This window comes from Osmia bicornis, chromosome 7 (genome assembly GCF_907164935.1).
Source record: "Osmia bicornis bicornis chromosome 7, iOsmBic2.1, whole genome shotgun sequence".
NCBI classification, from domain to species: domain Eukaryota; kingdom Metazoa; phylum Arthropoda; class Insecta; order Hymenoptera; family Megachilidae; genus Osmia; species Osmia bicornis.
The window spans coordinates 4,178,532-4,203,974 of NC_060222.1; the positions used below are offsets into that span (position 1 = coordinate 4,178,532).

The following is a 25,443-nucleotide window of genomic DNA, read 5'->3' on the forward strand; positions in this document are numbered from 1 at the left end:
ACAATCTCTTCGAACGTTCGTCCTTTCAATGGACTCTGGCAGTCGAATTTACGAAGGTCAATGACAGAGGAAAGTAATCGCACCGATTACTTTCGCTACCAGTGCTCTCGGAATACGCGACATTCTCCTTTCTCCTCTACGCCTTGCTAGGTCTTATTACTGCGAGCCAGTGACCAATAGTTGCAACGCTTCGTTAAGTAACACCGTGTCACTGTAATGAGAAATCTTCTTTGTTCAGATTTTTCACAATGAATTCAATGCATTTTCCCTTTCTTCCCGTGGAACAGTGATCAATAATCGTAACTCTTCGTTAGATGGATTTAATTAACAAATACCATGGTGCTTCGAATAAGGTCATTTATTAACAAACAATTTTAAAATACAATATGATGGAACAAGCAACAGATATTACAGGAACGATGAATGGCAGAATAATCAACAATTTGAACTCTCGATTTGCTGTTAGTGTCCCTTGTGTCTGTGTATGATCGTCTTGTAAACTGGGATCTTGATGGGAATTGGTTTCGGCACAGGTACAGGAACGTGTTTCACCACAGTGAAGGGAACATGCTTCTCGACCTTCACAGGGATGATTTTCTCCACTGGGGTGGGTACCTTCTTCTCCACCTTGGTGAACACCTGTTTCTCCACCTGAAAAGAAACGAATATTATTATGCGAACTATCTAATTAAGTTTTAATGTTAAATATTTACCGGGTATGGAACGGGTTTCTGCACAACCACCGGAACTGGGTAGCTTTGGGGAATGGATTGTACTTGCAAGCTCGGTACAATGAATGGAACCTTCTTCGGTATCGGTATTCCTGTTGCAATTCAATTTCACGTGGTGTAAAATTCTACATTTCACTTGACAATAATTTACGTACCAATTTCTTTAACAACGGGTATAAAGTGACCTCCTCCTCCTCCTCCGTGACCTCCCAGACCAATCTCGTGTTCTGATCCTCCTAATGCAATAAAAAAAAAAACCTATGACAAGAATTTTTCACAACCAGCTTTATTTGAAAAAATCTTTAACTATGTCTTCGACCAGCTGGATAAATTTTCAATAGTGACAGCTGAATCAGACCTAATTCGTCCAAACTGAAGCCTCCTCCTTCGTGACCCACGTCAATTTCCCCCAAAGTCAGTCCATGACCTCCCCATCCTAATTCGCTGGCCCAGCAGAACTCAATGATTGCCAGAACCACGATCTTAAACAAAGTAAGATTGAAAAAGTTCATTGTTATTAGTCACTGGCATAATTATCTATATAAATGATTGAACGACACGTACGAGCTTTTCCATGTTTCTCTTATTCTCTGCCAACGAGTTGCTTCGTGAATAAAATATCAACTCGAGACAAATTCTTTGGGTAGTCACTTTATATAGCTGGTAAGAGACACGCAACCCCACTATTCCGAGAAATGCTATTCGACACCTTCACCGTGCAAGTTACGTTTCTCCCTTAGAACAATTACGTAACACAGGATTTCCGTCTTTCTTTAGAACAGCGATGAGCAACCTACATAATTCCCCGTCTTTTCCTGTTCTCATTAAACCGACGACTCGATTGTTCACCTTTCTATCACTTCTTTCACACCGCGGCTCGGTATTTCGTGAGTGAATGTAATTACAGTAATATCAAGAGTACTTTGTGGTGGACAGATGATGAGGGTGGTACTTCCTATTTCCTGGTAATAGTTGCGAGTACAATTTTGCAATGATAAGTGAATGTAACAGGAATGTAAGAAAATATAAAAGGGGTAAATTTATAAAAATAGCAAAACAGCTATTATCATTAAATTATTTTTAGAACTTTCAAGACTTGATCGTGTTTAAGATAATTGCAATTATAATGTGTCGCAGGCAGTCGACATAATTAATTAAAAACGTAAGCTTGATCACTTCCTGTTAATTTCGTTAATTATTATTAATCATTAGCCACGTTACGCAGGATTACTCGTCGGTTATTATCTTCGTCGACTTCCTGCATCTTCACGGCTCGTTGACGGTGGTTGATCGTGACAATCGTATTTCCTCCAGTGTCGAACTAGATCGCTCGCGAAGCATTCACTTTCTATGGAATCTGCAGCTGATGTATCGAAAATACCACAGTGAAAGTTTCGATTATGATCTCTAGCGTGCTTAACATGGATTCATCAACCAGGTGCGACGACCGTTAGTGTCTATTCGAAACAACAGGAAAATCATTTGATTTTCCTTCTAATATTCCATGGAAAGTTTTTTCATCTAAATTTTTATCGAGTTTCCACGAACGAACGTGTCGTATTTGTTGGAAATATAATTTGCATCAAAATCATGCTTTGCAACAGCGAAACTGTTTATATTAGTTTGTTTTTAATACGGAATATCTACTTCCTGCTTGATACATTAATACGTAGAGGAATTATCTGGCGGCATCGAGAGGAGGAATTTTCTGAAACTTTTACTGGTGATCAACTTTCACTAGGAAAATACTTATTCGTTCATTTTCAATCATTTTATTGGAAAAACAAAAACAGTAACATTTATAAAAGTAGAAAAACAAACATATAATAGTAACAGTTTTTAACATATATACAGAAAAAACAATAAACTCAGTCGCGACACCCTCGTATAATCATTTTCCCTTGACATTCATATCGATTCCATCAGGGTTGTTCGATGGACGTTGATTCGAGCCTTGAGCAGAAGCAGTGAACGTCTTTGCGAGATCATTGTCTAATGATTCGCGACGTTCTAATGCTTTTTCGCGTGGTGGTAGATGGTTTTGTAGACGGGGATCTTGATGGGATACGGTTTGATGACCGGCACTGGCACGTGTTTCTCGATCGTGATGGGAATCGGCTTCTCGACAGGCACCGGAATATGTTTCTCCACAGGGAATGGAACCTTCTTCTCCACAGGGACAGCGACGGTCTTCACTACTTGAACTGGTACCAATTTTGGTACCGGATGCGCAACTGGATACGACTGGGGAACGCCGACTGCCACTGGATGGGGTACAGCAATCTTCACGATATGAGGAACTGGTACCCCTGGAAAGCGAAAAATTTTAATATATCACAAAATTATTCGCATAAAAGTGCTTTAATTTTAAACTTACCGATGTGTTTGATCACTTTTATGGGTATAGGCTTCGTCACCTCGACGTGCTCCGACACAGGGACACTTTGCACCACACTGTGGTGACCGCCGTCGAGGGAAACTCCACCCTCGTCACCGCCCTCGTAACCACCGCCATAAGAAGAGTAATCCGAGCTCAAGTGGTCACTGGAACCTTCCAAGTGTCCCGAAGATGCTTCGAGACCTCCACCGTGACCGCCTCCGAAATCGCCGCCTCCGTAACCACCGCCGTAACCACCGCCGATGTCTCCGCCACCGTAATCGCCGCCACCGTGACCACCGCCATAACCGCCGCCATAGCCGCCGCCATAGCCGCCGCCATAGCCGCCCCCGCTGCTGTACTCGCCGCCGTAACTTCCACCCCCTGAAGATGAGCCGAGGCTTTCATGGTCGGATCTTTCGATCGGTTGGAAACCACCGTAGAGCTGGTACTGTTGATGGTCGTTTTGATCCTGTTTCACGATCAATGGCGCGGCCGTGGCCAAGGACACCAGAGAAAGCAGCACCTACGTAAGTCGAAGGTAAGGTTCGTGAAAGAGAATGCACAGTCGAATGTCTACGGTGAATGGAATAGTGTGAACTTGAAAATGCAGGTATCGTGTGTTAATTAAGTGGTCGTTAAGTGAAGTAAGATTGCCAAGTAATTGTAACAGAGATAAAAATATTCAGATATTTTAAGACTAATTGACCATCATGATTCGAAGGAAATTTGATTTAACGCGATGGTATTCTTAAGATTTTCTAATTTAACCAGTGTTAGAAAAATTATATCCGAATTTGTTACTCACGATCCGATTCATGTTTCTATGCATATAGCTGTGTTCACTGTACAGAAGTTTCTTGAGCGACTGATACATCTATGCTCATTGCTCCTCTTAATATACCGTCGAGCCTTTCACTGTCGGGGATGTAGTTTAGTCCAAAGGCCGACTCCAGTGAATTGCAGCCGACCGGTACAATTGTTTCCCGTCTATCGGTTCGGCGAGCACGTCCTAGGCATTGGCCACTCTTGCTAACTCCCTTGTACCGTACGAATTGAACGCTTACTATTCTCTTCTTAGGTGATTGCCCACGTATGCTCGTAATTTTCATCTACCATTTGCCGCCGCTCCCACCATCATCTCGGTGCTACTTCGAGGATAGTGGAACTTTGAAGTTTCTTGAACCTGATACCACGCCAGTTTATTAACTTTACAGTCTCCTTCTGTCATTGACTCGGTGAGCGTTTCTACGAGGAAACTGGATGCAGTGCTTGTTAGGTAATTGTGATTACGTTCCTTTGTCGATTCCTGCAGAATTAAGTTCAGTGAAGTTCAGAATTTCTGATCCTTTGACTTTTCACTGAAAATTCTATCGTTTCATTGGTTGAAAGCATAGGGAATCTTTGCTAGAAACTTGCTAGAAATTTTATATATAGGAATTAAAATACACGCTTTCTCGCGTTGTTGCAAATCATTCGCGCGTGTTTCTTATTTGCTAACAGTTGTAACTATCGCTCGACGTTCTGTCGATATTTGTTCATTTGTTCGTTCCAGAAGTGGTTCCTTCCTCTTTCTGTAATTAAGCCCGGGCGCAAAAACGTTCTAATCTCGCGACAGATATTCGAAGATCGCGTGCAGGTGTATTTGAGACAGGAGTCATGCTCGCGAATCTCGGTTTGCCTTGTGGAGAGAGCATAACGAAAGTCTTTAAAAAACAACTATGTGTAAACTACGCCTGCCGTCCATTATTATCCAGAAAATTATAATAATTATAAGGCTGTGGCAAGATACGTGGGAATTCGTGACTCAAATCGCTCCGGCAATTTCCTCGGAAACTCACGCGAATTGCTGAACAATTATATCGAAAGTGCCTCAACTTTGTACTCGCTCGAACAAATGAAAAAGAGAAAAATATACTGATTAAATTAAGTAACCTCCTCCTTTTTCGAAGTCAGTTGAAAAGAGAGCAGTCTCCGTAATCGTAATCCTCTCATCTTTAATTGAAGAAATAAAACAAATGAAATTCTCCGCGCATTGCGATCATCATTAATTATCTCTCGCTACCAGTTGTGATGGATGGTTTTTTAAGAAAGCGACAGCCACGTGATCGATCAACCGGCATTAATTTTCAGAGGGGAGTAGATAAACAAGCAACGGGTTTAATAAAAATAACTCGATCAATTTTATTCGCTAACAAAGTAACAAAACAAACAAACATACAGACATAAATAACTATCAGTGACATTCTTTCATCTTTGTATGAAGTGACGCTTCGTCGATCTTTTCGATTCGAATAAAGACGAAACGTCCTAGGGTTGCGTATCGTGAGCTTTCAAGAAAGCGAATCAAAATCTTCTCGCGTGTTTAACGCTACACACGATGAATTTATTACATTCTGTTTTCATTCGCAGGCGTGTTTTGTAAGCGTGCATCCTTCGGCGGTGTCCTGACGTAATCGGTTAATGGCTCCAACCGTGGCCGTAAGACTTCACCCGATGGAACACGTGTTTGTAAACCGGCACGTGAATGGGGTAAGGCTTTTCCACCGGCACAGGTATGTGCTTTTCCACAGGTATGGGCACGTGTTTCTCTACCGGAACGGGTATCACCTTCTCCACAGGGTACGGCACCTTCTTCTCGACCGGTATCGCGACTGTCTTCACCACTGGAATGGCGACGGGCTTTGGTACCGGTACGTGAACCGGATATGGCTGTGGTACGCCCACCGCCACCGGATGTGGCACTGCTATCGCCACAGGGTGAGCGACCGGTACTCCTGAAGGTAAAAGAAAATAATTTCCCTTTATAAATAGAAGGCAACGCGTACTGTAATTAACGTCAGTAATCAGACGTGTTAGGAAGAAGTAATTACTTCCATTTAACTTTGGAACGATGATCGATGAGGGAAACTTACCGACATTTTTAACGACAGGTATCGGTATAGGTTTCGTCACTTCGATGTGCTCGCTTACTGGCACAGCTGGTGCATAGTGATGCTGCACGTGTCCTCCGTGCAATCCATGATCGTAACCCCCACCCCCGTAAGAACCATAACCGGAACCGTAACTAGACAAACTATCGTACAGTCCACCCCCTGATGCGTGTCCTAATTCCATGCCGTGTCCGGAATCGTAACCACCGCTTGCTACCCTGTTTCGAATCAATTGTGAATTAATCATCTATTAGAATCTCCTTTTTAAAAAATTTTAATATTTAATTCACCCTTGCCAGCCTTCGTCACCACCTGCCTCGATGCTCCCTAAAGTGCATCCCGCGATTAGACACAGCAGCAGTACCTGAAACAATGGGAACGATGAATATTCGTAACACGAAGAATAGCAAGTAAACTTTTTCTCTATCGATACGTTATAAACTCTGTCAGCAAATGCTGGTAAATCACTCGCCGGCGAGTATAACGTTCGCTGAGTGCGATCGTAACTTCCGAAGCATGAATATAAAGCGGGAGACGAATGGAGGCCATAATGCCAGCGGCTTTACGAGCCCTCGACAATGTACATCGAGCTTGTGTATGGAAGAAGATACGCGAGAGCAAACAATAGTCACTTTTCACCGATATCGTTCACGATACTGGCCGCAGTTTTCATGGAGACGCGAAACATCCCTCGCTACCACGGTTCACTGTTCCTCCGAACGCTTTTCATTACCGTCCTTGATTCGTATAAATCATCTTATGCTTTTTAAGGCTACTTACATTAATGGACATTTCTGTTTTTTTTTTTTTAGGTCTACTATTAAGAACGGTGGTTGAAGAAACGTATACTGATACTGCGGGTAGTTGCCGATGGACCGATCCTTTTTATACGCTTTCTCCCTCTCCCCTTCCTAGACGCACTGATGATCTCTCTCTTGGAAACCGGACTTGCATGCTCGAACTCATATCCGACACACGTCGGTAGGAAATACGCTCGTGCGACGAAACACGACACCCGACGTTTCTGTACGTCTCGGATGAGAATTGACTTACAGTGTCAAGTCGATGAAATGGAGAATTGCGAAGGGTGATTTCGTACGTGGGAAATGAAATAGTCACGGACTATTTCTGTAAGAGATCCATCGTTGTCTAGCTTTCTATTTTATGCACCGAGATCCTCTTTCGTTTTTGGTTGAATTTCTAACACAGGGTTATAGGAAATTTCGACAAAGGGATTTTCCACGAAATAAATCGATGGAGATTCACGGGACCGGAGGATCAAGGATCTTTGCTCGATCTTCCTCGAGAAACGCTGACAGAATGCACGGTAAGATTCAGAAACTAACGCGATCAGTGAACGCGGTGAACGCCCATGCGGACCGATCGTGATCTTTCCTTGGCTCGTTGGCGTCGAAAGCGATTTCCTTTCCTACGGCGAGATTCTCTTTCTTCCGTTTTGCCCTATTTTGCGATGTCACCGGCATGAAATTCTACCGTGCAACCGAACCGTGACTAACCGAAGACGATTAAATCAATTAAAACTCCGGATGTGATTAAGTTTTTATGGGTTTATAGATGGGAAACTTTCAATACATTATCGTTACCATTTTTGTAACATTTTTGACGTTGAATACAGAATGGCACTCTCTCGTGACCCGGGCAGTTGGAAAAAAAGTTCGAGTCACGGCTAGTTTCGGTGAGAGCAGCGCGTTCTTTCACGCAATAAGAAAGTAAAGAAAATAAAACTGGGTGAGGTAAAAGGCGAAAAGCGAGTAGATCCAAAAAAAGCAGCATCGATGAAAGTATTGGCTGGTTTAGCGTGAAAGGAGGAGTCGGTGGCCATTAAAATAGCTGTATCTGCCCGAACTACAGTTATTACGATCCTATTCTCGAAACAGATTAGATCGTTCCTGCTTTTTCGATGAAAAATTATTAAATAATTATTTCTCGTAACTGGACTTTTATTTTTAATAAAAACCGAAAAAATTAGAACCGTTTAATTATTCAAGAGGCTTACGTAGTCTCTCGAAACAAATAGGGGTCATTGTCCCAGGTGAACGGTCAAGGGGCAAGGGTAGGGGTGACTTTGATCGAACGACTTTCTTCCTAGATAATTACTACTGATTCGTGGAACCGGGACGGCCCGGCATGGCAGGGTTTCAGGGGAGAAAGGTGATGGTGGAGAAAGAGGCGAGTGAAAGGATTCAGAGAGGGATACCTCGGCAGATTCGATACGGACAGTTTATCCAACCCGGTCGTAGATGCTGCCGCCGCTAACAGGGCGTTGCACGTAACTGGACACTGATATTGCGTTCTTTGGTACTGTCTTCCTGCGAAACGAATCACGCTGCCCACTGTAACTTTCACTGCCACTTCCTGCCAGCGTACCGGTCTCGCTGCCATTGTCTCGAATCAGTCCAGGAAATGGTTAAGCAGAGATTCTTGAACCTGGTGCAACGATAAGTGTGTCACGATCGCGGATTCTTGTTAGATAATCTTCCACGATGCGGTTACCCAAACCACAGCCACATTTTCCAGTTAATTAAACGAGATGATTATCGGGCAAATTAAGAGACAGAAATTTTGAAACGAATTTTATTGATAACAAATATAAACAATTGGGTACACCATCACCGATACAAAATTAACGTGTTTGTATAATAAAATAAAGGGTTTCAGCGGTTCCAGGGATGATGCGGTGGTTTCTGCAGCGCGGACAGCTGCACGGCATTCGCCACAGCGTTTTCCTTGGCGGCAATTATGTCCTTCTCCTGAAAATTCGAAGAACTTTCTTTAATGGAAAGCTTCTTCTCTTTCTCATAGAAGATTCAGAAATTTGTATGATAGTAGTAATATTTATTAACAAACGAAGCGTACCTTCGCTTCCTGTTCGCTCTGACTGATCTGCTTGTCGACATCCTGTTTCTGCAATTGAGCGGCAGTTTCAGCCGCGTTCCTCTGAATCGCAGCCGCTGCAGCCGCCTCCCTGGCTGCAGCCACCCTTTGTGCAGCTGCAACTGCATCCTTTAGGGACGCCAATCTCTGTTGAGCTGCCACCAATTGTTTTGCACTGGCTCTGGCCTCGGCTTCTGCGTTCGACGAGATCTCTTGCGATCTAAGGAGACGGTAAAAGGATCGTATCAAAGAGGACTACTTGGTTTTCGTAATTTACCTTGCTGCAGCCTCCCTCGCCGAGGCTTCCTTAGCCAGTGCGAGCTTTTGTTGAATGACAGCGGCTTGTTTAGCCTCTGCTACTCTCTGCTGAGCCAAATTCACGTTGCGATTCGCGTCCTTTGCTTGTTGAATGGCTTTCAGAACGTCCGGAGGGTAAGCAATGCTCGGCGTCCCAGAGGAGGAATCTTTGAGCGTCTGTAATTAATTTAAATAAATCATCCTATTGTTATAAAAAGAGGAATTTAGTTATTAACCTGAATAGCGACATCATGGGTGGCTTGAACTTGAACTTGCGTTAAGGGGACATCAGGTGCACCTGACGAGCTCCAAGAAGTAGACCCAAAATTGGTGGGTGTCCATGGGGCGGTGGAAAATATGGGCGCAACCCCAAAGAAGTCGTAACCCGATGGTCCCAACAGTGCCACCCCTCTTTTCTCTTTCTTCCCTTGCGGTTTTGACTCTGCTATACTTGCCCATGCAAGAGCAATAATGATCTGTTGACATTTCGAAAATTATTCTGACGTAGTGGAATTTTTGTTTCAGGTGTAGCTGCTCTTACCATGCCGATGGTCTTCATCTCGAAACAGCTTTGGATGATGTTATCGATGATACTGAATGCTTCGGCTCTAAGGACCAGTATATATACAGATTCGTATTCGTGGGAGGACGACGTCGATTTAATGACGGGATTAATTAAAGCCATTAAGGTAAAGTAAATATAGGAACGGTACAATGAAATTACAGGTCTTTATTGTCTAATGACCATTTATTCTGACCGATTCGATGTACAATTACTCTACTGGAACAGCAGTTACTTGCCCGGAAATTGAAGGATCTCGGTGACTATGTTATCTGATTTGCTTCAGGTATTTCTTACGAGGGAAAGCGAGATTTATTTGATGCGAATAACTGTGTCAAAGGTCACTGTTCAATCTTAGGTACGAGTTAATTTTGATCGATTAACTATGTGGATATGAAAGTGGAATGACTTTTCAAGTAAGTTTCATTCGTGATAAAAATTTATATAGAACTTATATACAAATATACATAACAATAACAACGGGTTTATAGATTCTTAATGATGAATCTTAGACTATTCTATAATTTCAACTTCAAAATCTTTTATTCCCCTTGGATATTCTGTATCCAAAACCTTCTTCGTGTATCACCTTGGATACCCTCCCTAAATTATCGCTGCTATGTCCTTCGTTATCCTGGTAATAATGTGGAGCCTTGTAATACTTCAGACTCGTTCGATTCTCTTCGCTGGAAGGATCTTCCGATTCGTCTCTTCTTGATTCTGAAATTACAAATCACTTTTCCTCTTTTTCTGCTTCTCTAAAAACTACAGAAACTTACTTTGTTGCGGTGATTCTTTTCTATACGAAGCCTCAAACTCTTCGTCGAAATTCTTATCGAAATATTTAGGTCTGTAAGTATTCTCCGAGCTTTCTTCAGCCTTCTGTTTCTCATAACTTCCTCTACCATCATCGTCCTCTTCTTCTTCTTGTCTACTATAGTATGGCTTTGACAAAGTGTCCTTTGATTGATATTTATTCGACAGGATCCTTTCATTGCTATCGTAATCAACTTCCTCTTCGTGCTTCTGATCGGAGTACTTTCCAAATTTCTCGTCGTATTGTTTAAAAGGGAACGTCGTGGAGGGCTTGAAATTCCCTTCTGTTCGAGGAGCTTTAAAATACCTGTCCGGTTTATCATCGTACTCTTCATCGGCCTCTGAATTCGGCCTGTAACCTGCGCGAAAAAATTATTTTAATATTTGGAAAAATCAAAAAGCTAATTTTAAACACAAACCTCCTTCATCATCCCCATCCTCGTCGTCTTTCTTCGGGGGAGGAGTCGAGGGATGCTTGTCGATGATCTCCACGTCGGCTCTTATTTCCTGCGCGGGTGTCGACTGACGAACACCCCCAACAGGTTGCACACGTTGCACAGTGTCCTGTTGAAAATGCAATTGCGGCTGCGTCTGAAGAGGCTGATAAGCAGTCGCCGGGAAACCGCCGACAGTCGGGTAAATCTGTATGCTTGCTCCTTTGTACTGTGGAAATTGCGGGCTGTTGACTGCCGTGGAAATCGGGACCACTTGACTCTGAAAGCTGGAAAGCGGCGACAGGAACGGCGAACCCAGTTGCACGTTATTCACCTTTGGAGCTTTGCCGACGAAACTGAACCGATAGTCGGTAGGGTTCAAGAGGTACGGTTGATTTTGGAAGCTGGTCAAGTACGTGGAGAGATCTTGAGGATTTTGTAGTTGAAGAACTGGCAGAGATTGTTTCTTCTGATTGGTAGCATCGCTGTAAGGGTTGTTCTGGAAAATCGACGCGTAACTTTGCATGCCTGAAGATTTGTATAATGGGACTTGGGCGTTGAAAGACGGAAACGCACTGTAAGCACCTGAAAAAAAAATAATTAGTAGATAATGAAATAGATGGATTTAATTTCTCACCTTCTGTTCCTGGATTCTGATTATGTGGCTGGATAATTTGCTTGGATGGTTTAATTTTATCACTTGCAACCTTGTAACTCGCAGTCATCGTGAACAATTTATCTAAATACGGCGATTCGTTGCTTTGAGATTCAGACTGACGTAAATTACTGTACGGTGCATTCACCGATTCTTCCTGATTTATTTTGCCGCTCTTGTAAGAAGAAGGCCTTGCATCCTCGATTCGTGTATTTTGTACATTTGGATTCTTATACCGTGACTGACGAAATTCCTGAGGATTTTGTCCAGCTTCGACTCCTCTTCTGGATCTCAAATGAAATTGGTACTCCGTCCCGACGGTTGTATCCAGCACCGCCACGGTCAATACGACAAGAAGTATCTGAAATAGAATAATTTCACCGAATTCACTAAGAGCACAATGAAGATTTCATCTTGACATTCGTCCGGTTAAATGCAAAACGTACCAGCATCGCGTCGATTCGATCGACACAGACGGATAGCAAAGTTCTCCGTTAACTGGCTGCGAGCCGGAGTCGATGATCTTTTATATTCAGCGATTAGCGATGCGAGACAACCGAATGGGTTTTCTACGATTAAGAAAAAGCGTGTCGAGAAAAACCGCGTCAAATCTCCGCGACTCTCCCTGACTGTCGTCGCCTAAGCACAGGTGTCAATGACCTGACTCGTTAACGTTGCATTTCCTCGGTTTCGTGGCCTGCGGTTTAGTCGACATCACCCGTCACAGTTACTGCAATCTTCCTAATAACAACGTTCGATGCACCTCGACTAATCAATCTCCTCGTATAATGATAGACCCTCCGCCGTCTATTACTCGTTCATTCACAAACTTACGCGATCCGTGAACAATTCGATGCAAGGTTAAAACGGATCGCGATGCATCCGAGTGCACCATTGATAAGCGAATTTCAAGCCGATCCTTGATAAAGGAAACTATTCAACGGAAATACAATTACTCGTTGGTTATTGTCCCCGAGGAAATTACTCGAGCATATTATTCTGAACGGCGTCGTAGATTGGAATTGCTGCAAAAAATTTGTTTCTAATTGCTTACCGACTGCGTCGTTTCTGGAGAAAGTTGTAGGCACTTGTTCGTGATACACATTACGTCGATTTCATTATATCTTTGATGCATTAAGATCTCTTTAAAAAAACCATGTAAATTTCTTTTTAAAACCGTGGTCCTTTCGAACGAGCGTTTAGAAAAATATTCTTCACACTTTCTTGCGCACCCCGTAAAGCAAGTGAAAATATAACAAGGTCGGTGTCAAATCTTTCTCCTCGATAAAACGCTTTCACTTTCGTTGTATTTCAAGCGAAACATTGTGTTTCGTGTGTTATTTATAATTGACGATGATTTATTAGTTAACGGTGAGAAAAAGCGAGAGGCATAAATGTTGCGTGATGGAACATCGTGATGCTCTGTAAAATCAATTAATCGCGCTGCTTATTCAGTGAAAGTACCCTATCGTGTAAACGCGATATTTAACTTGCATTAGAAGGATAAAAACGAGGCCAAGTATTTGCTGATTAATTTTGTCGCGTTATATAACTCGAACGAAAGGCTTTTAAAAACAAAAGGAACAGCGGAGGTGATAAAATACAACAGAATATTATTTTTACATAATTCATTTATATATTATAATTAGTATATACAACAAGTGTTAGCACCTTAAAGACACACGTTAGAACTCTTCTCGTTCAGTCTCGATTTTTGAAACGCTTTTAATTCGACGCAAGCGTAATTTTTACTTTGAAACGATACTTACTTTCTACTATTTATTGCACTTAAAGAAAAGGTAAAAACGATTTTAACCCTACAATGCACTCTCATATTTTCTTTTGCAATAGACAATTCATTGACCTGAATCATAGGATTAAAACATACATATCCTTTCACGGACAATTCGCTGCTACAATTCAAACTCTACTTTTCTGTAAATGTGGCAAAGATCTGGTATCGGAGCCACCGTGACCGTCCGACATTTTGTAAAAATAATCCTTGAAAGTATCGTCGTAAAATTGTTGCTGCAATCGTTGTTTCTCGCCTTCGAAGAACTGCTTCAATTGATCCTGGTCTCGGAAATAGCTCGTGTTCCTTCCTTCCGGTAGCTGTTTGTTCTTCATCAACAAACCAAGCAGATTGTGAGACTTTGGATGATTGATACCGTTCTCTTTACCGATCGATCCTTTCTGCTGATTAAACCCATTGAAATAACCCTTCTTTTCTGGTAACTGTGTAGAGAACGAGGAATAAGAATCGAACGGCGAGCTTTTTCTGAATTCCGGACGAGCTCGTTGCCTGGAATCGTGCAAATTTCCTCGCTGCGAGAATCCATCCAAGTAAACTGGATCGAGATTCGTCGCGGAACCATCGACACCGCCGGTTTTATGAGAAAAATGGTGCCTCGGGTACGGTCTCGGTCCGTGATGATGATTATGATGACTATTATGTCTCGTTGGTCCAGAGATGGGTCTCTTCTTCCCCGGTTTATCATGGAAATGTCCTTTCGATCGATAGGGATTTGGATGCGGCGGTGTCATAAAATCTTTGATGTGGTTCGTCTCTTTAAAATGTTCGCCCTTCGATCCTGGATTATATTTATCCTGCTCGGGTCTTCGATACCTGTGCGGCTTATTATTTCCATAATACACGTGCGGAGGTTCTGTATGATGGTTCTTAAACATCTGCTCCAGTGCAGCTAAGAATTCGTCCGGTTTCTTTCCGGGCAGCTCAGCTGTCTGCACTTTGGTCTCAGTTTGATGTCCTTCCAGCTGATCCTTGTTCCTCTTCGAATCGTACAGCGAAGCTTTCAAACGTTGCAGTTCGTTCTTCAGCTTCGCGATGTCCGAATCGGACGCGTTCTGACGCGCCTGGTTCGCTGCTTTTCTATCGTTGTTCCATTTCTGGGTGTTGTAGATGGTCTTCAGGGACTCCTTGAACATTTGCTCCGCGTAGGTCGCCAGGTCTGAATTTAATTTCGGTTTCACCAGCAACTCTCCTTGGGACGTGAAGGAAGGTTTGAAGAAATTACCACCTGGTATCAAGGGAACGAGATTCAGATTCTGTGGAAGAGGTTCAGACGCGTGCAGTTTGCTATTCAGAGCGCTCTGACTCTTCATTAGATCCATATTTGGAACGAAATTGATTGGATTGAAGACGGGTCTGTCCTGAGACTGGTACGCTTTCAAATCGCCCGTGGATTGATGATTCTTCGATCCTATCTCGGTCAATGAATTCAGCAGACCCTGAACGTGGCTGGATTCCGTGGTGGTCGACGAGAGCAGAGGTCTAGCGGTCACGAAGCTGGTGGTGGTGAACATGGGAATAGAGGTGGTTAACACCGTAGCTGGGTAATGCATCGTCTCGTAGGAATTCAGCACCGTCGTGTCGATGGGGCTGGGTTTGATGTTCGGATTCACGATTTCGACGTTCCTGGTGCCAACGTAAGGTAAATGAGCCGTATCGGCGATTCCTGGGAACGCGTTCACGGTATTAACACTGCTAGTGCTATGGCTACCCATGTTGTCGATCGTTTGATACACGAGCGACGGCAGTTTCCTCAGCGTCGATAATTGATTATCAGCCCCGGTGTTCTGAATCTTCAGGAACTGCTGATTCTGATCGCGAGGCGCCTGCAGGACCACGTTACCTTGAACGTTCTGATGATCGGATAACACTTGAGGAGTACTTGCCGCTATGGTAGCGATAGTGGGCATTGGATGCAACAGCGCTGGGAGAAGATGCGTCGTCTGAAGGTACGTCTTGGTCTTCGGGGCTACGTTAACGTTCCTCAGAACCTGCTGATACAGATTCCCCTGCAGCTGCGATTTAATTTGCTGATTATTCGAATTTTGAAGGTAATAATTACCGTTCACTTGTCTTTGATCGTTTTGACCGACAGGAAAATTTGCGGAGGTCAAGAAATTCGTGTTGGAATTAGGGAACAGAGTCTTCTTGCTCTGCGATTCCGCGGGCAGCAGGCTGAATTTCGTAACAGGAACAGAATGATCGGTAGAAGTAACAGTGGACATCGTTGGCACAGCCTGCAGCTGCAAATTACCGTGATCGATGGGGTTCTGACCGTGCATACCGTGAGGATTCACCTGGATGTTGAAGTCCGAGTTGGGAACCGGGGTGTGCAGCAACGTGGAGATGGTTTGAAGAGTCGGCTGAGGAACCACCAGCTGCGGTCCGTTTCCTTGCACTTGGTTCGTCGAAGGGTGTTGCACTTGGTTCGAAGCGCTGACGTAGGTCGGTCGAGGCGTAGACGCGCCTTGGATATCCTGGACGGATATACTCTGCAAGCTCGGAGTGACCGCGTAAACTGGAGCAACCGTGGTGGACATGAAGTGCGGTTTGAAGTTCATCGAAAATTTGTTCTGCTCGTTCGTCTGGACGGAGTTCTGATAGCCGTTCTGGCCGACGATTATGTCTGGCACCGGAGTGGACACTCTTATCTTGGAATCTTGACTTAGAACATTTTCGGCGGTGCTGATAGCCGGGGATGGCGTGCTAAGCGGATTCCCCGAGACGATATTTTGCAAAACCGCATTCGACACGTCGAAACCCTGGCTACTGCCGATGGCCGTTGCGTGGTCGAAGTTCGCCACTGGTACCAGATTCACTTTAACCGGAACGATCAGCTTCGGTTTCTCGAGCTGACCGATTTCGACCCCGTTCGAGTGTGAAATTTCCAGATTCGGAGATACCTGATTCCAGCTATTACTCGGTTTAAACTTGGAGCTTTGGTGCCTCGTTTCAGAGCTGGAGGTTCTACCATCGTATCTAGAGTCCTCGTAGCTGTCGTCCTGATCGTGATGACGATCCTCGTCGAACCACGAGTTCCCTCTCACCCTTTGACGATGAGACTTCGACCTGGAGGAATGATGTCTTTTACCTTGGTTCTCGAATTCTCCGCTTTCATCTATGGAACTTCGGTGCTCCTTTTGAAGTCTCTTCGAGTTGTCCGCGCTGGAAGGACGCCTTCTGCTCTTCTGCACTCTTCTAGGTCGCTCCGTGTACTCGAGGTACTCAGAATCGTCGGATGTGTCCCTCGAATCCTCGTCGCTTCGGAATCTACCGTCCCTGTTACGAATCGTGTGACGATGCGACAGTTCGGAACTCGACGAATCGATGATTCTAGCGGTTTGATAATCGTCCAGATCCGAGTTTGATTTTCTAGATGACTGATGGTCAAAATTGTAGTTCGATTCGGCGACTACGACAGGTCTGGAGAATTTCTGATGATTCTTTGAAATTTGAGACGTTGCAGCGACGCTGTCGTATGCATCTTCGTGATTTTTAGGATTGCTGCTCGCAGGAACGTTAGATTGCTGGCTCGTCCTTGAGAAGAACGTGGTCGGCCCATTTTTCCTGGTCGCGGTCTGCCCGTGACCGTCGTAGCTGACAGCATCTTGCTGATGATAATTCGCGTTCGCTTTCGCCTGACTCTTCTTTTCCTTCTCCTTCGGCACATTGCGGGAATAATAATCCTCGTACGAAGAGCGTTCCTTATTTTCACTCCGTACCATTCCATAATTCCCCGTGTAATCCTGCGCCGTTTGACTCTTTCCTTTGTTCCTGTGCCTCGAAGATCCAGCCTCGTCCTCCTTCATCTCCATGGAACTCGATGGATCTTCGTAGAAGTCCGGATAATTAGCCACCATCGGGGTGTCGTTTCGAACTTTCAGCAACTCGAACTCGTTCTGACTGCCTTGATACTCGAAAGATCTGCGATTGTTGCTCAGACTTGGAAAATTCAGAAATATCCTGGCCTCCGTTGAAAAGGCAGGATCGTTCTCGATGTTATCTCGCTTATCCTTTTTCTTATCATCGACGCGGCTTGCACTCGAATTGGTCCAAGTAACATTGGCAATTTTCGGTGAGGATGTTACTTCTGAAAGATTATCGGGCCGCTTGGCGATGGGTGCCACCATAGGCACGAAACCGTTGGAGTTTTCGTAATGTATCGTCGTGTCTATCATGGACGGTATCAACTGGTCCCGAAACTCCTTTTGCTCGAGCTTCTTCACACTTTCAGCCACATTTTCCGACGCAGTTGCAATCTGATCGAAAACCACTTCATCCTGGAGGTCCGCGTTTCCTATTACATGCGGCCAGCTCAACGACAACAGAAAAACCTGCGACCAATACGAGTTTATTAGCGAACGAACGTGAAAATCGATTGTTAAACTTAATTTACCGTAGGAACAACCAAATGCCACGAAATTAATTAAGAGGAATCCCCAAGCGGAAGATACTTTACGTTTCAGTGTAAAATAAAATTTGTGCATAGTTGGAAATATTGATTAAATCGATTTGCACGAGGGTTTAAACGTACATACATTGAATTCGATCGGAGGCCTAGAGAAGAAAGCGCTTCGATTATCGCGAACTTACGGTAATGGTAAACGAAATCATCAGCGAAAATAAGTGGTAGTCAAGGGGCTGACCTAGAAAAGAACAGCATACTGGAAAAAGTAAAATGCGAGAGGCATGCGTGTGTATTACGATGGGCAAGAACTGAATGTGCACGGAAGCAGATCCTACGAAACTTTCTCACTGATTCAACAATGGTTCTAGTTGACAGTAACGAGATCGCCTCTGTATATTTAAAGATACTCTATATATTTATCGCGCGATAATCGACAAATGTCGATCTACTTTCGAGTAAACCTTCGTCCGCCACGAAGTAAAAGGAAAGTAAGATCTTTCTCTTAATTGACCGTCTCCTGTTAAATTAGGGAAAACGGTGACGTCGAAATATTAAGAAAGAAAGTGCTCCAATTCCACTGATTCGCACATGTTTAGATACACTCTGAAAATTATTCTTGCCACTGCATCCGTTATTTTTTTCCTAGTAATCGTGGAGCCTTAAAAAATTCAAGAAAATAAATTTATAATCTGTCCTCACAATCTGGATTACCATCCTAGTCACGAAAGTGTTAACAAGATAATTACAAACTTCGGTATCTATCGCAGAGGTACGAAACTTCAGTTATCAACCAAGAAGTTTAGTTCGAGATAAGAAAGCGAGTTCCGGGGAGACGCGATTGCCGTCACTGAAAATCGATTTCCAGTTTCAAGAATGATAACACTCGTTCACGAAATTCTGAATTCTCGATCGATCGTCACCGTGCACAGAGGATCGGATTCACACTTCGACGGGTTTGCCAGTGTCACGTACTTACAAGATGAAGTAACATTTTCGTGGATGGAGTAGGCGGTAAATAGAGAATCGCGATGAAGAAGGGCCGTGTGTGTGTCACAAAATATTCACGTCGAACACATTGATCACGGGCCGCGGCCTCTCCTGTAGTTTCTATAATCCAAAAGACCTTGCCAGTTGAACCTCCATGCGAGAACTGAGCCACATAGTAGACACGCGATTTTCTTTATACACTCCGGTAACCAAGTGAAAAATATCGTTCTAAATATTATCCTACAGCCGACCGGCCGGAGGATACTTTCATTCGCGACACGCGACTAACGCTGGAAAATTGTTGTCCGTAACGGGTGCAGGATGCTACCACCCATCATTATCGTGGAACCCATGCGAGTACGACAGAAGAAGAAGAAGAATCGTCTTAACCTATCGCATTCCAACATCTGCAAATATTTTGTGCAATTAAGTACAATTATCTCTTAAGATAATTACATGTAACATGTTGCTGTTTTTTTCAGTTAATTATCCATGTTCTGTTGGTGGTCTTAGAACGTTCAAAGCATCTCGAAACGAATTCAAGTAAGGTGTTAAAGAAATTATAGAAGGATATCTAAAAGTAATAATGAATGCATTTATTTCGAATGCAATCACTTCGATTTTCTACGAAATTAAAGAAACGGTAATTGGATTTTGTGCAAACTGTAAATAATTCAGTTTCGATGGTCAATAGTTTTTCCACTGCAGCTCTATGCGCTCTGAAACACACGCATTATGCAGCCTGCGCTTGCTCCTCCCGATGCAACCAGTCGGACACGTTAGAAACGTCGGTGCATCGCGGTGCAAGCACACTGGTGCATCTTTTTCGCTGTGTAAGAGCTCGCCTGCAATCGCTTCAGTTTAATGCCTTCTACCTAATTGCCTTGCTCGCCGAGATATGCGAAGATATAATCGTTGCCTCTCGTTGTGAAAACGTGGAATTAACTGCGCCCTTCGACTATCGCCGCTTTAGTTTGTTCGTCTGCACCTAACAGACAATTAATGCTAATTGCCCTCCTCGCAAACCGTGTCGCGTTCACTTATTCTTCAATCTCATTATCCCGCCCCTTCTTTTATCTTTTCCAACATTCTTTGGTATCTGATACCAAGAGCGATTGAATTATTTAAGCAAGTGTCAAAATCACAATAGCGTCGAAAGAAATTTTCTAGGATCACCTTCACGTTTCAGAAGATTAAATCTACGCAATATTGTAAAGAATGCACTTTAAATGATTAGCATGCTGCATATGAAAATCACGCGTTCTGATATTTGCATTTTCCGCCGTATATGGGTGGCTCGTGGAACAAAGGAAAGGTGCCATTAGAAATTCACCGTAGGTTTTTACTTTTTCTTGATTATTCCAGGCGTTCTACGCTAATTGAACGATACAAAGTATCGTTAATTACCGTCAGATTAATATCGCGATGGCGAGAATGTTTGACGACCTGGAGAGGAAAGGAAGAGGAGGAAATAAAAAAAATTCTTATTTAGGTTCAAAGACCATTTAATCGTATAGGAATGGATACAAAGCCATAGGTGTGTTGCCTCGTACAAAATTCTTAAAAAACTAAGCTTATAAGGTACCTTGTTGAAGTGAAAAAATTTGGTCGATCGTAGGTACACAGTTACAAAGCAACGATATGCTTCGACTACGTTGATTTCTCGAAATCTACCACAATTTTTACAGATATCAAGGAATCAACAGCCAGGTACGATATTTCGTAGTGAAATTTTATTGCACAATCCCGTGTTAAACGTTATCGAATCCACTCGAATGGCACCAAGTACTTTGCGAAGCGAAAACAGTGTGCCGAAAACTTAAAAGAAAAATCATACTTCACGGTTAATATAAGGTTTAATCGATAATGTCCTTAACCCTTTCGGTAAACAAGAGAAGGGTTAATTTTCATCTAAAATCGATGCACTCTAGTTCTTAACCCTATAGGTAGGGAATCGAGGATCATCCAAAATCTGAACGTTCTTTACTTTCTGTCGACTACTGTAACGTCCATTGGATAATTGTTTCGGCTCCTCCAGGTTACTAGTCTCGTAACTAGATCTTCCGATATAGGAGTCCGTGGGGTAACCGGGCATCTGGCGAGCGTCCTCCTGGGTCAATCGAATCAAATCCAGGACGGGGCTCTTACCTTGCCCCGAAGTCTGACCTTTCCCGATAGATTCCGTTCCGAGATCGTAGGTAGACGGTTGGGCCAGCTCTTGAATGCTCTTGGCGTACTGAACGAGGTACTGTTGAAGCAGAGCCTTCAAATTAATGTTCTGCGAGGATTTCGTCTGAATAGGAGACGCGCCATCCACTCGGAGTATAATAACCGGTATCAAAGAGTTCCCGGCCTGCACGAAGGTCGGTCGTACGTTCAGAATAGACGAAGGATTTCTAATATATTCCGAGATGGACGGATTGTAATTCAATAGGTCCGAGTATCGAAGATTCGAGTAACTGTTCAGGTCATTGTTATCGAAGCTTTGTTTCTTCGATCCATCCTCCTCGGCTAGGACGTTGTCCAAGTAATTCCGCACCTTCGAGGTGTATTTCCTTGGAGAACGATCACCGGAGGAGCTGAATAAATTGCTGAGAGGAGTGGTACTGTTGAGGGTAGCCTCCGTCGTGTAGCCATCGGTGTATTCGGGATTAGGACCGTTCACCATGTACCTGGAGGGTTGCTGATAGGCCTGATAGTTAACCTTAGCGCTGTTCGAACCAGGTTTCGCCCTCCTCGAAGAAGACGTAGAAAAGGAATAAGAAGCCGCAGCGTTACTGTTGGGCTTTCGTTGTCGAGCCAAGTTGATGTTCTGCCTTTGGCTCACTAAACTCTGATAACCGAGCCGGTACACTTGTTGCTGGGGTAAACTGGACGACAAAGATTCACCGGAAACGAATGGATTCGGCTCCTGTGCGGCCGGTTCGGGAACCGTGGGAAACTGCACCGGTCCCTGGGAAAGCACGCTACTTTCCGTAGTCGTTGGCTCGTAAATCGCATGAGGTTGCTGGGATTTGCCGGACTGACCGGCCGAAGATCGCGTGTACTCCACGTAAGTGGCCGGTGGCACGTCGGACACTCGACCGTCCGGATATTTCCAAAAGATTTTATTCTCGTACCGAACCCCGTTCTCCACCGTGTACCTGGGTCGGTTGGAAAGTTGCGAGCCAGCAGCTGAGAAATGAGAGTCGTAGCTCAACGGTGCCACGGTCGATGAGTCGACGGTTTGTGAAACAGGGAAGCCACGAGAATCGACGTTCGATCGAAGCCTTTGCTCCGCGTAAGTACCCCCGTTCTCGTTCATCGAGAATGGACTTATCGTGCTGGCGTAGTTGAACGAGTTGCTGTGATGGCTGGCAAAGTTCCCGGGGCTGGGAGTTACGTATCTGACCGAATCGCTGGGACTGAAAGACAAAGGCGATTGCGTGGAGATACCAGCGTTCCGGTATCCTGAATTCTGAACCGGGAACGAATCGGCCGATGGTTTCGCGGTTGTCGCTACATTTTGGTAAGACTCGTAACTGGAAGCTCCGGCGACCTTCTGGGGCTTCGTTCGTTGCCCGAATACTGACTGAGATTTCGTCTGTTGCAGATTCGAGTATCGATCCGTCGAGGAAACGAAGGAATTCTGACGGCTGTCCAGGTAATTCCTTTGACTCGAAGCTTGAACCCTCTCGACGATCGTCTTGGGTAAGAAAGGGCTAATGGATTCCTCGATGCTGACCGTGGTTCCTGATTTTCCACCTGGAAAATAATAGTTGTACCTTCGGGGCTGAAGGGCGTTGTTCTCGAGGCCGTAACCTAGACCACTGTTCACGGTTCGTTTCGATTTCTCTTCGGAAGTAACGTTCGAATCTTCGGTGTCGTTTCCAAAATCTAGCAGGATCAATGGTGGTAAAATTGGTAGTTTATCCTCCGATGGATCCTCTTTCGACTCGTCAGTCTTCGAGTCGTCATCGATGTCGAATTGGGAAGGAACGGATTCTTCTTCTCCATCAACGTCTACGGTGGAAGGCAAGTGCCTGCCGGAAGTCCTCTTGGCATAACTTATCAGCAGAACCGTGGTGATCTGAAAGCGACGGGAGACATGTAAGAAATCGACAGCGTTCGTTAAAAAGGCGCGTAACAGGATGAGTCGGTTATCAATCTTAACAGCTCGATGCACCAGTAATAATCTCGCTTTCACTTCTCTTCCTTTACCTTCTTTGAACCTCCCTCTCCTTTTTAATATGAAACATGGACAAACGTGCGCCGTGCAAACCGACAATTACTCCAGGGGAAATTTTACTTTCTTCGGTGTTATTATAATATCCCGACCTTGACACGAAGGAGCTGAAATTTCTACAAGGTCAACACGCGTAGACGATATCTGTGTCGATCGAGTTCGGGTCGAACAAGTTTCATACTTGCGATTTTCACCGCTTTCTTCGAGAAACAGCCTAAGGGGGAATACTCTCTTTATGATTTTCGAATTAAAGTTTCAACGTTAGGTTATTACGAAGTCGCGACGTTTCACTATCGCGATAAAAGTTTCTTTTTCTGCCTCCGAAGTTAATGATCTTCGAGAGATTGGCATGAAAGTTATTTGAAACAGGTGAAAAGTATCACGTCAGGCTCTTTCGCGTTCATAGAAATTGTTTGTTCTTGAAAATTGCCAGTGTTTCGTAACCAAAGATAGAGAAAGAAGAGGAGAGAAGAGGGATTAACGAAGATCGTTCTCGTTGAATTTGTTTTTCGAGCAAAGAAGAAATCGAACGTTACCTAATAACGAACGAGTCAAACAGATTTAACGATAGCCGAAGAGTCACTGTTCCTCGAATACCTTCAAGGACTTTCACTGACTTACTCAAGAGCATCTGCCACGCGGCTAACTTGCCGGACCTGTGCGCGACCGTGGACGAAAGAAAATAAGAAGCACTTTCTCCGTAATGACCGATTCCGAACAGTCTGGATTATCCCGTTGGAAAATGAAATAAAACAATCGTATCACCGACAACGATAATTTTCTTAATTAAATAAAAATATCTCTAGAATAAATTGAGAAAGCTGCATGTAAATTTCAGTTACCTTTGGAAATTTATCAACAGAAATTCGTTTCACATTTTCTACCCTTCAAAAGAGAGTACGAACTTCAAGCACTTGAAATGCAAATTATTTTCTGTGTCGAGAGAAAAGCTATGTACCAATTACAATATCAGTTGAACCGTTATTGCTAGCTAAAACGAAACGCAATATCGGGTTAAAGTTATGCCAGTAATTACTATTGCGGCCATATTCTCCTCCAACTATACCGTTTCATAAAACGTCGAATATCCTTTCGGTAGTTTAATAAAATCGTTCACAATTTCACAAGTAACACGCGTCCGTTCACAGGCACAGGTGGCACGACACTCGAAAGCGGAAGTCCGTCGAATTAACAGGAAGCTTAAACGTTATCGCGAAAACTTGGACGAGAAATCAGGTTACTTACTTGTATCAGGAGGATCCTCATGACGACCTTAAACCTGTGCGCTTGGCGGCCTTCTCGTGTGTATTTGGAACTGATGAAGCAGAGGCAGCAGCATCCCACCTTATATGCCTTCGCTTGAACGCGAGAGGGACACCATGATTATAGTTTCACCGCTGTATCACGACGGCATTCCTCGATTCGATACGTACATACGGAAAGACACCTGCCAGTAGCGTAGCGCTCATCCTCCATTAGCATCCCGACACGAAGAAAGTCAACGACCAATTTCCCGCCACGATTAATGCGACTTCAAACGCGACAAACATGTTTTCTTTTACTCGTCGCTTGACGAATCTTTCTAATCGCCAGGATTCTTGAATAGATTCTGCTAACATTACGTCAACTGGTTGTTCTAACTATTTCTTCATGGTGTTACGAAACATTGTTTGTATGGAAGAACACTTGATTCCTCGTTTTCGTTGATTAATTGAATTTTAAAATTAATAATTTTAAAAGTCTACACCGTTGGCTTTTCCTCCAGCATCCGCTTTCTCGTTTTGCCACGATCGTGAGCGTAAACAGTCTTGCACCTCCGCACGTGTGCCTTATGTCAACGCTATCGAGTATATGACACGATTGGCAACAGGATCTTTAGAGGAATACTAATGGGGTAATTGTAAAAATTAGGGACAACGTGCAATAAGTTACGTAAAATTGATTTACCTAAAGAAGGAGGTTCTGTGGACTAAACTCTGTTATCAGTAACTCTTCGAATTTCTTATGTATCTCATTACAAATTCTATAGTACTATAATTTAATGAAAAAAACAATGGAACATTCTATCACTGGGTGATTTTTATTTTTTATTTATCACCCTATCGGGATGATACTGAGATTCCCATTAATTAATAAATCATTAACAGATGTAACGACTGTAACGTAGCTGTAAGATTTATGTTCCATAGTTTAACATTCATCTCCTTTATATTCGCTGATAAATATCTAATCGTACCGCATTATTCATCGTTCCAAGAACATGGAAGACTAATTTTTATCTGATTCGCTTCGAGGATATCTCTCGCGCAATTA

At 43.6% G+C, this 25,443-nt stretch overlaps 5 protein-coding genes across 5 annotated transcripts; all 5 read right to left on the reverse strand.

Moving 5' to 3' along the window:
• Positions 1-462: 462 nt before the first annotated feature.
• On the reverse strand, positions 463-1,307 carry LOC114873241 (MAGE-like protein 2). Its single transcript, XM_029181357.2, has 5 exons — positions 1,296-1,307; positions 1,090-1,213; positions 887-967; positions 714-823; positions 463-651 (listed from the first exon to the last, which is right to left on the reverse strand). The coding sequence occupies exons 1-5, from the start codon at positions 1,305-1,307 to the stop codon at positions 463-465; spliced, it is 516 nt and encodes a 171-aa protein (XP_029037190.2).
• A 1,434-nt stretch (positions 1,308-2,741) lies between these two features.
• LOC114873229 (ATP-dependent RNA helicase DBP2-like) lies at positions 2,742-3,928 on the reverse strand. Its single transcript, XM_046286344.1, has 4 exons — positions 3,917-3,928; positions 3,409-3,634; positions 3,109-3,375; positions 2,742-3,040 (listed from the first exon to the last, which is right to left on the reverse strand). The coding sequence occupies exons 1-4, from the start codon at positions 3,926-3,928 to the stop codon at positions 2,742-2,744; spliced, it is 804 nt and encodes a 267-aa protein (XP_046142300.1).
• Positions 3,929-8,716: 4,788 nt separating this feature from the next.
• On the reverse strand, positions 8,717-10,222 carry LOC114873786 (nuclease SbcCD subunit C-like). Its single transcript, XM_029182463.2, is given in 5 exon segments — positions 8,717-8,812; positions 8,919-9,156; positions 9,214-9,410; positions 9,470-9,709; positions 10,205-10,222. Coding segments are annotated over 5 exon segments (789 nt in total).
• A 3,398-nt stretch (positions 10,223-13,620) lies between these two features.
• On the reverse strand, positions 13,621-17,997 carry LOC114874008. Its single transcript, XM_029182879.2, has one exon. It carries the CDS (start codon positions 17,995-17,997, stop codon positions 13,621-13,623), a length of 4,377 nt encoding a protein of 1,458 aa, XP_029038712.2.
• A 2,835-nt stretch (positions 17,998-20,832) lies between these two features.
• Positions 20,833-24,396, reverse strand: LOC114874014. Its single transcript, XM_029182893.2, has 2 exons — positions 24,376-24,396; positions 20,833-22,974 (listed from the first exon to the last, which is right to left on the reverse strand). Exons 1-2 carry the CDS (start codon positions 24,394-24,396, stop codon positions 20,833-20,835), a joined length of 2,163 nt encoding a protein of 720 aa, XP_029038726.2.
• Between the last annotated feature and the right edge of the window lie 1,047 nt (positions 24,397-25,443).

Bases quoted from the DNA above. Each gene is read 5' to 3' on its own strand.
- LOC114873241 (XM_029181357.2), bottom strand. The intron at 968-1,089 runs GTCTGATTCAGC...TTATTGCATTAG, and splicing joins CTTCAGTTTGGACGAATTAG to GAGGATCAGAACACGAGATT. The intron at 824-886 runs GTACGTAAATTA...GAATTGCAACAG, and splicing joins ACCCGTTGTTAAAGAAATTG to GAATACCGATACCGAAGAAG.
- LOC114874008 (XM_029182879.2), bottom strand. From the start codon at position 17,997: ATGCACAAATTTTATTTTACACTGAAACGTAAAGTATCTTCCGCTTGG.
- LOC114874014 (XM_029182893.2), bottom strand. From the start codon at position 24,396: ATGAGGATCCTCCTGATACAA. The intron at 22,975-24,375 runs GTAAGTAACCTG...CGTCGCTTTCAG, and splicing joins TGAGGATCCTCCTGATACAA to ATCACCACGGTTCTGCTGAT.
- LOC114873229 (XM_046286344.1), bottom strand. The intron at 3,376-3,408 runs GTGGTCACGGTG...ACGGTGGCGGAG, and splicing joins CTATGGCGGCGGTTATGGCG to ACATCGGCGGTGGTTACGGC. The intron at 3,041-3,108 runs GTAAGTTTAAAA...TTCGCTTTCCAG, and splicing joins AAAAGTGATCAAACACATCG to GGGTACCAGTTCCTCATATC.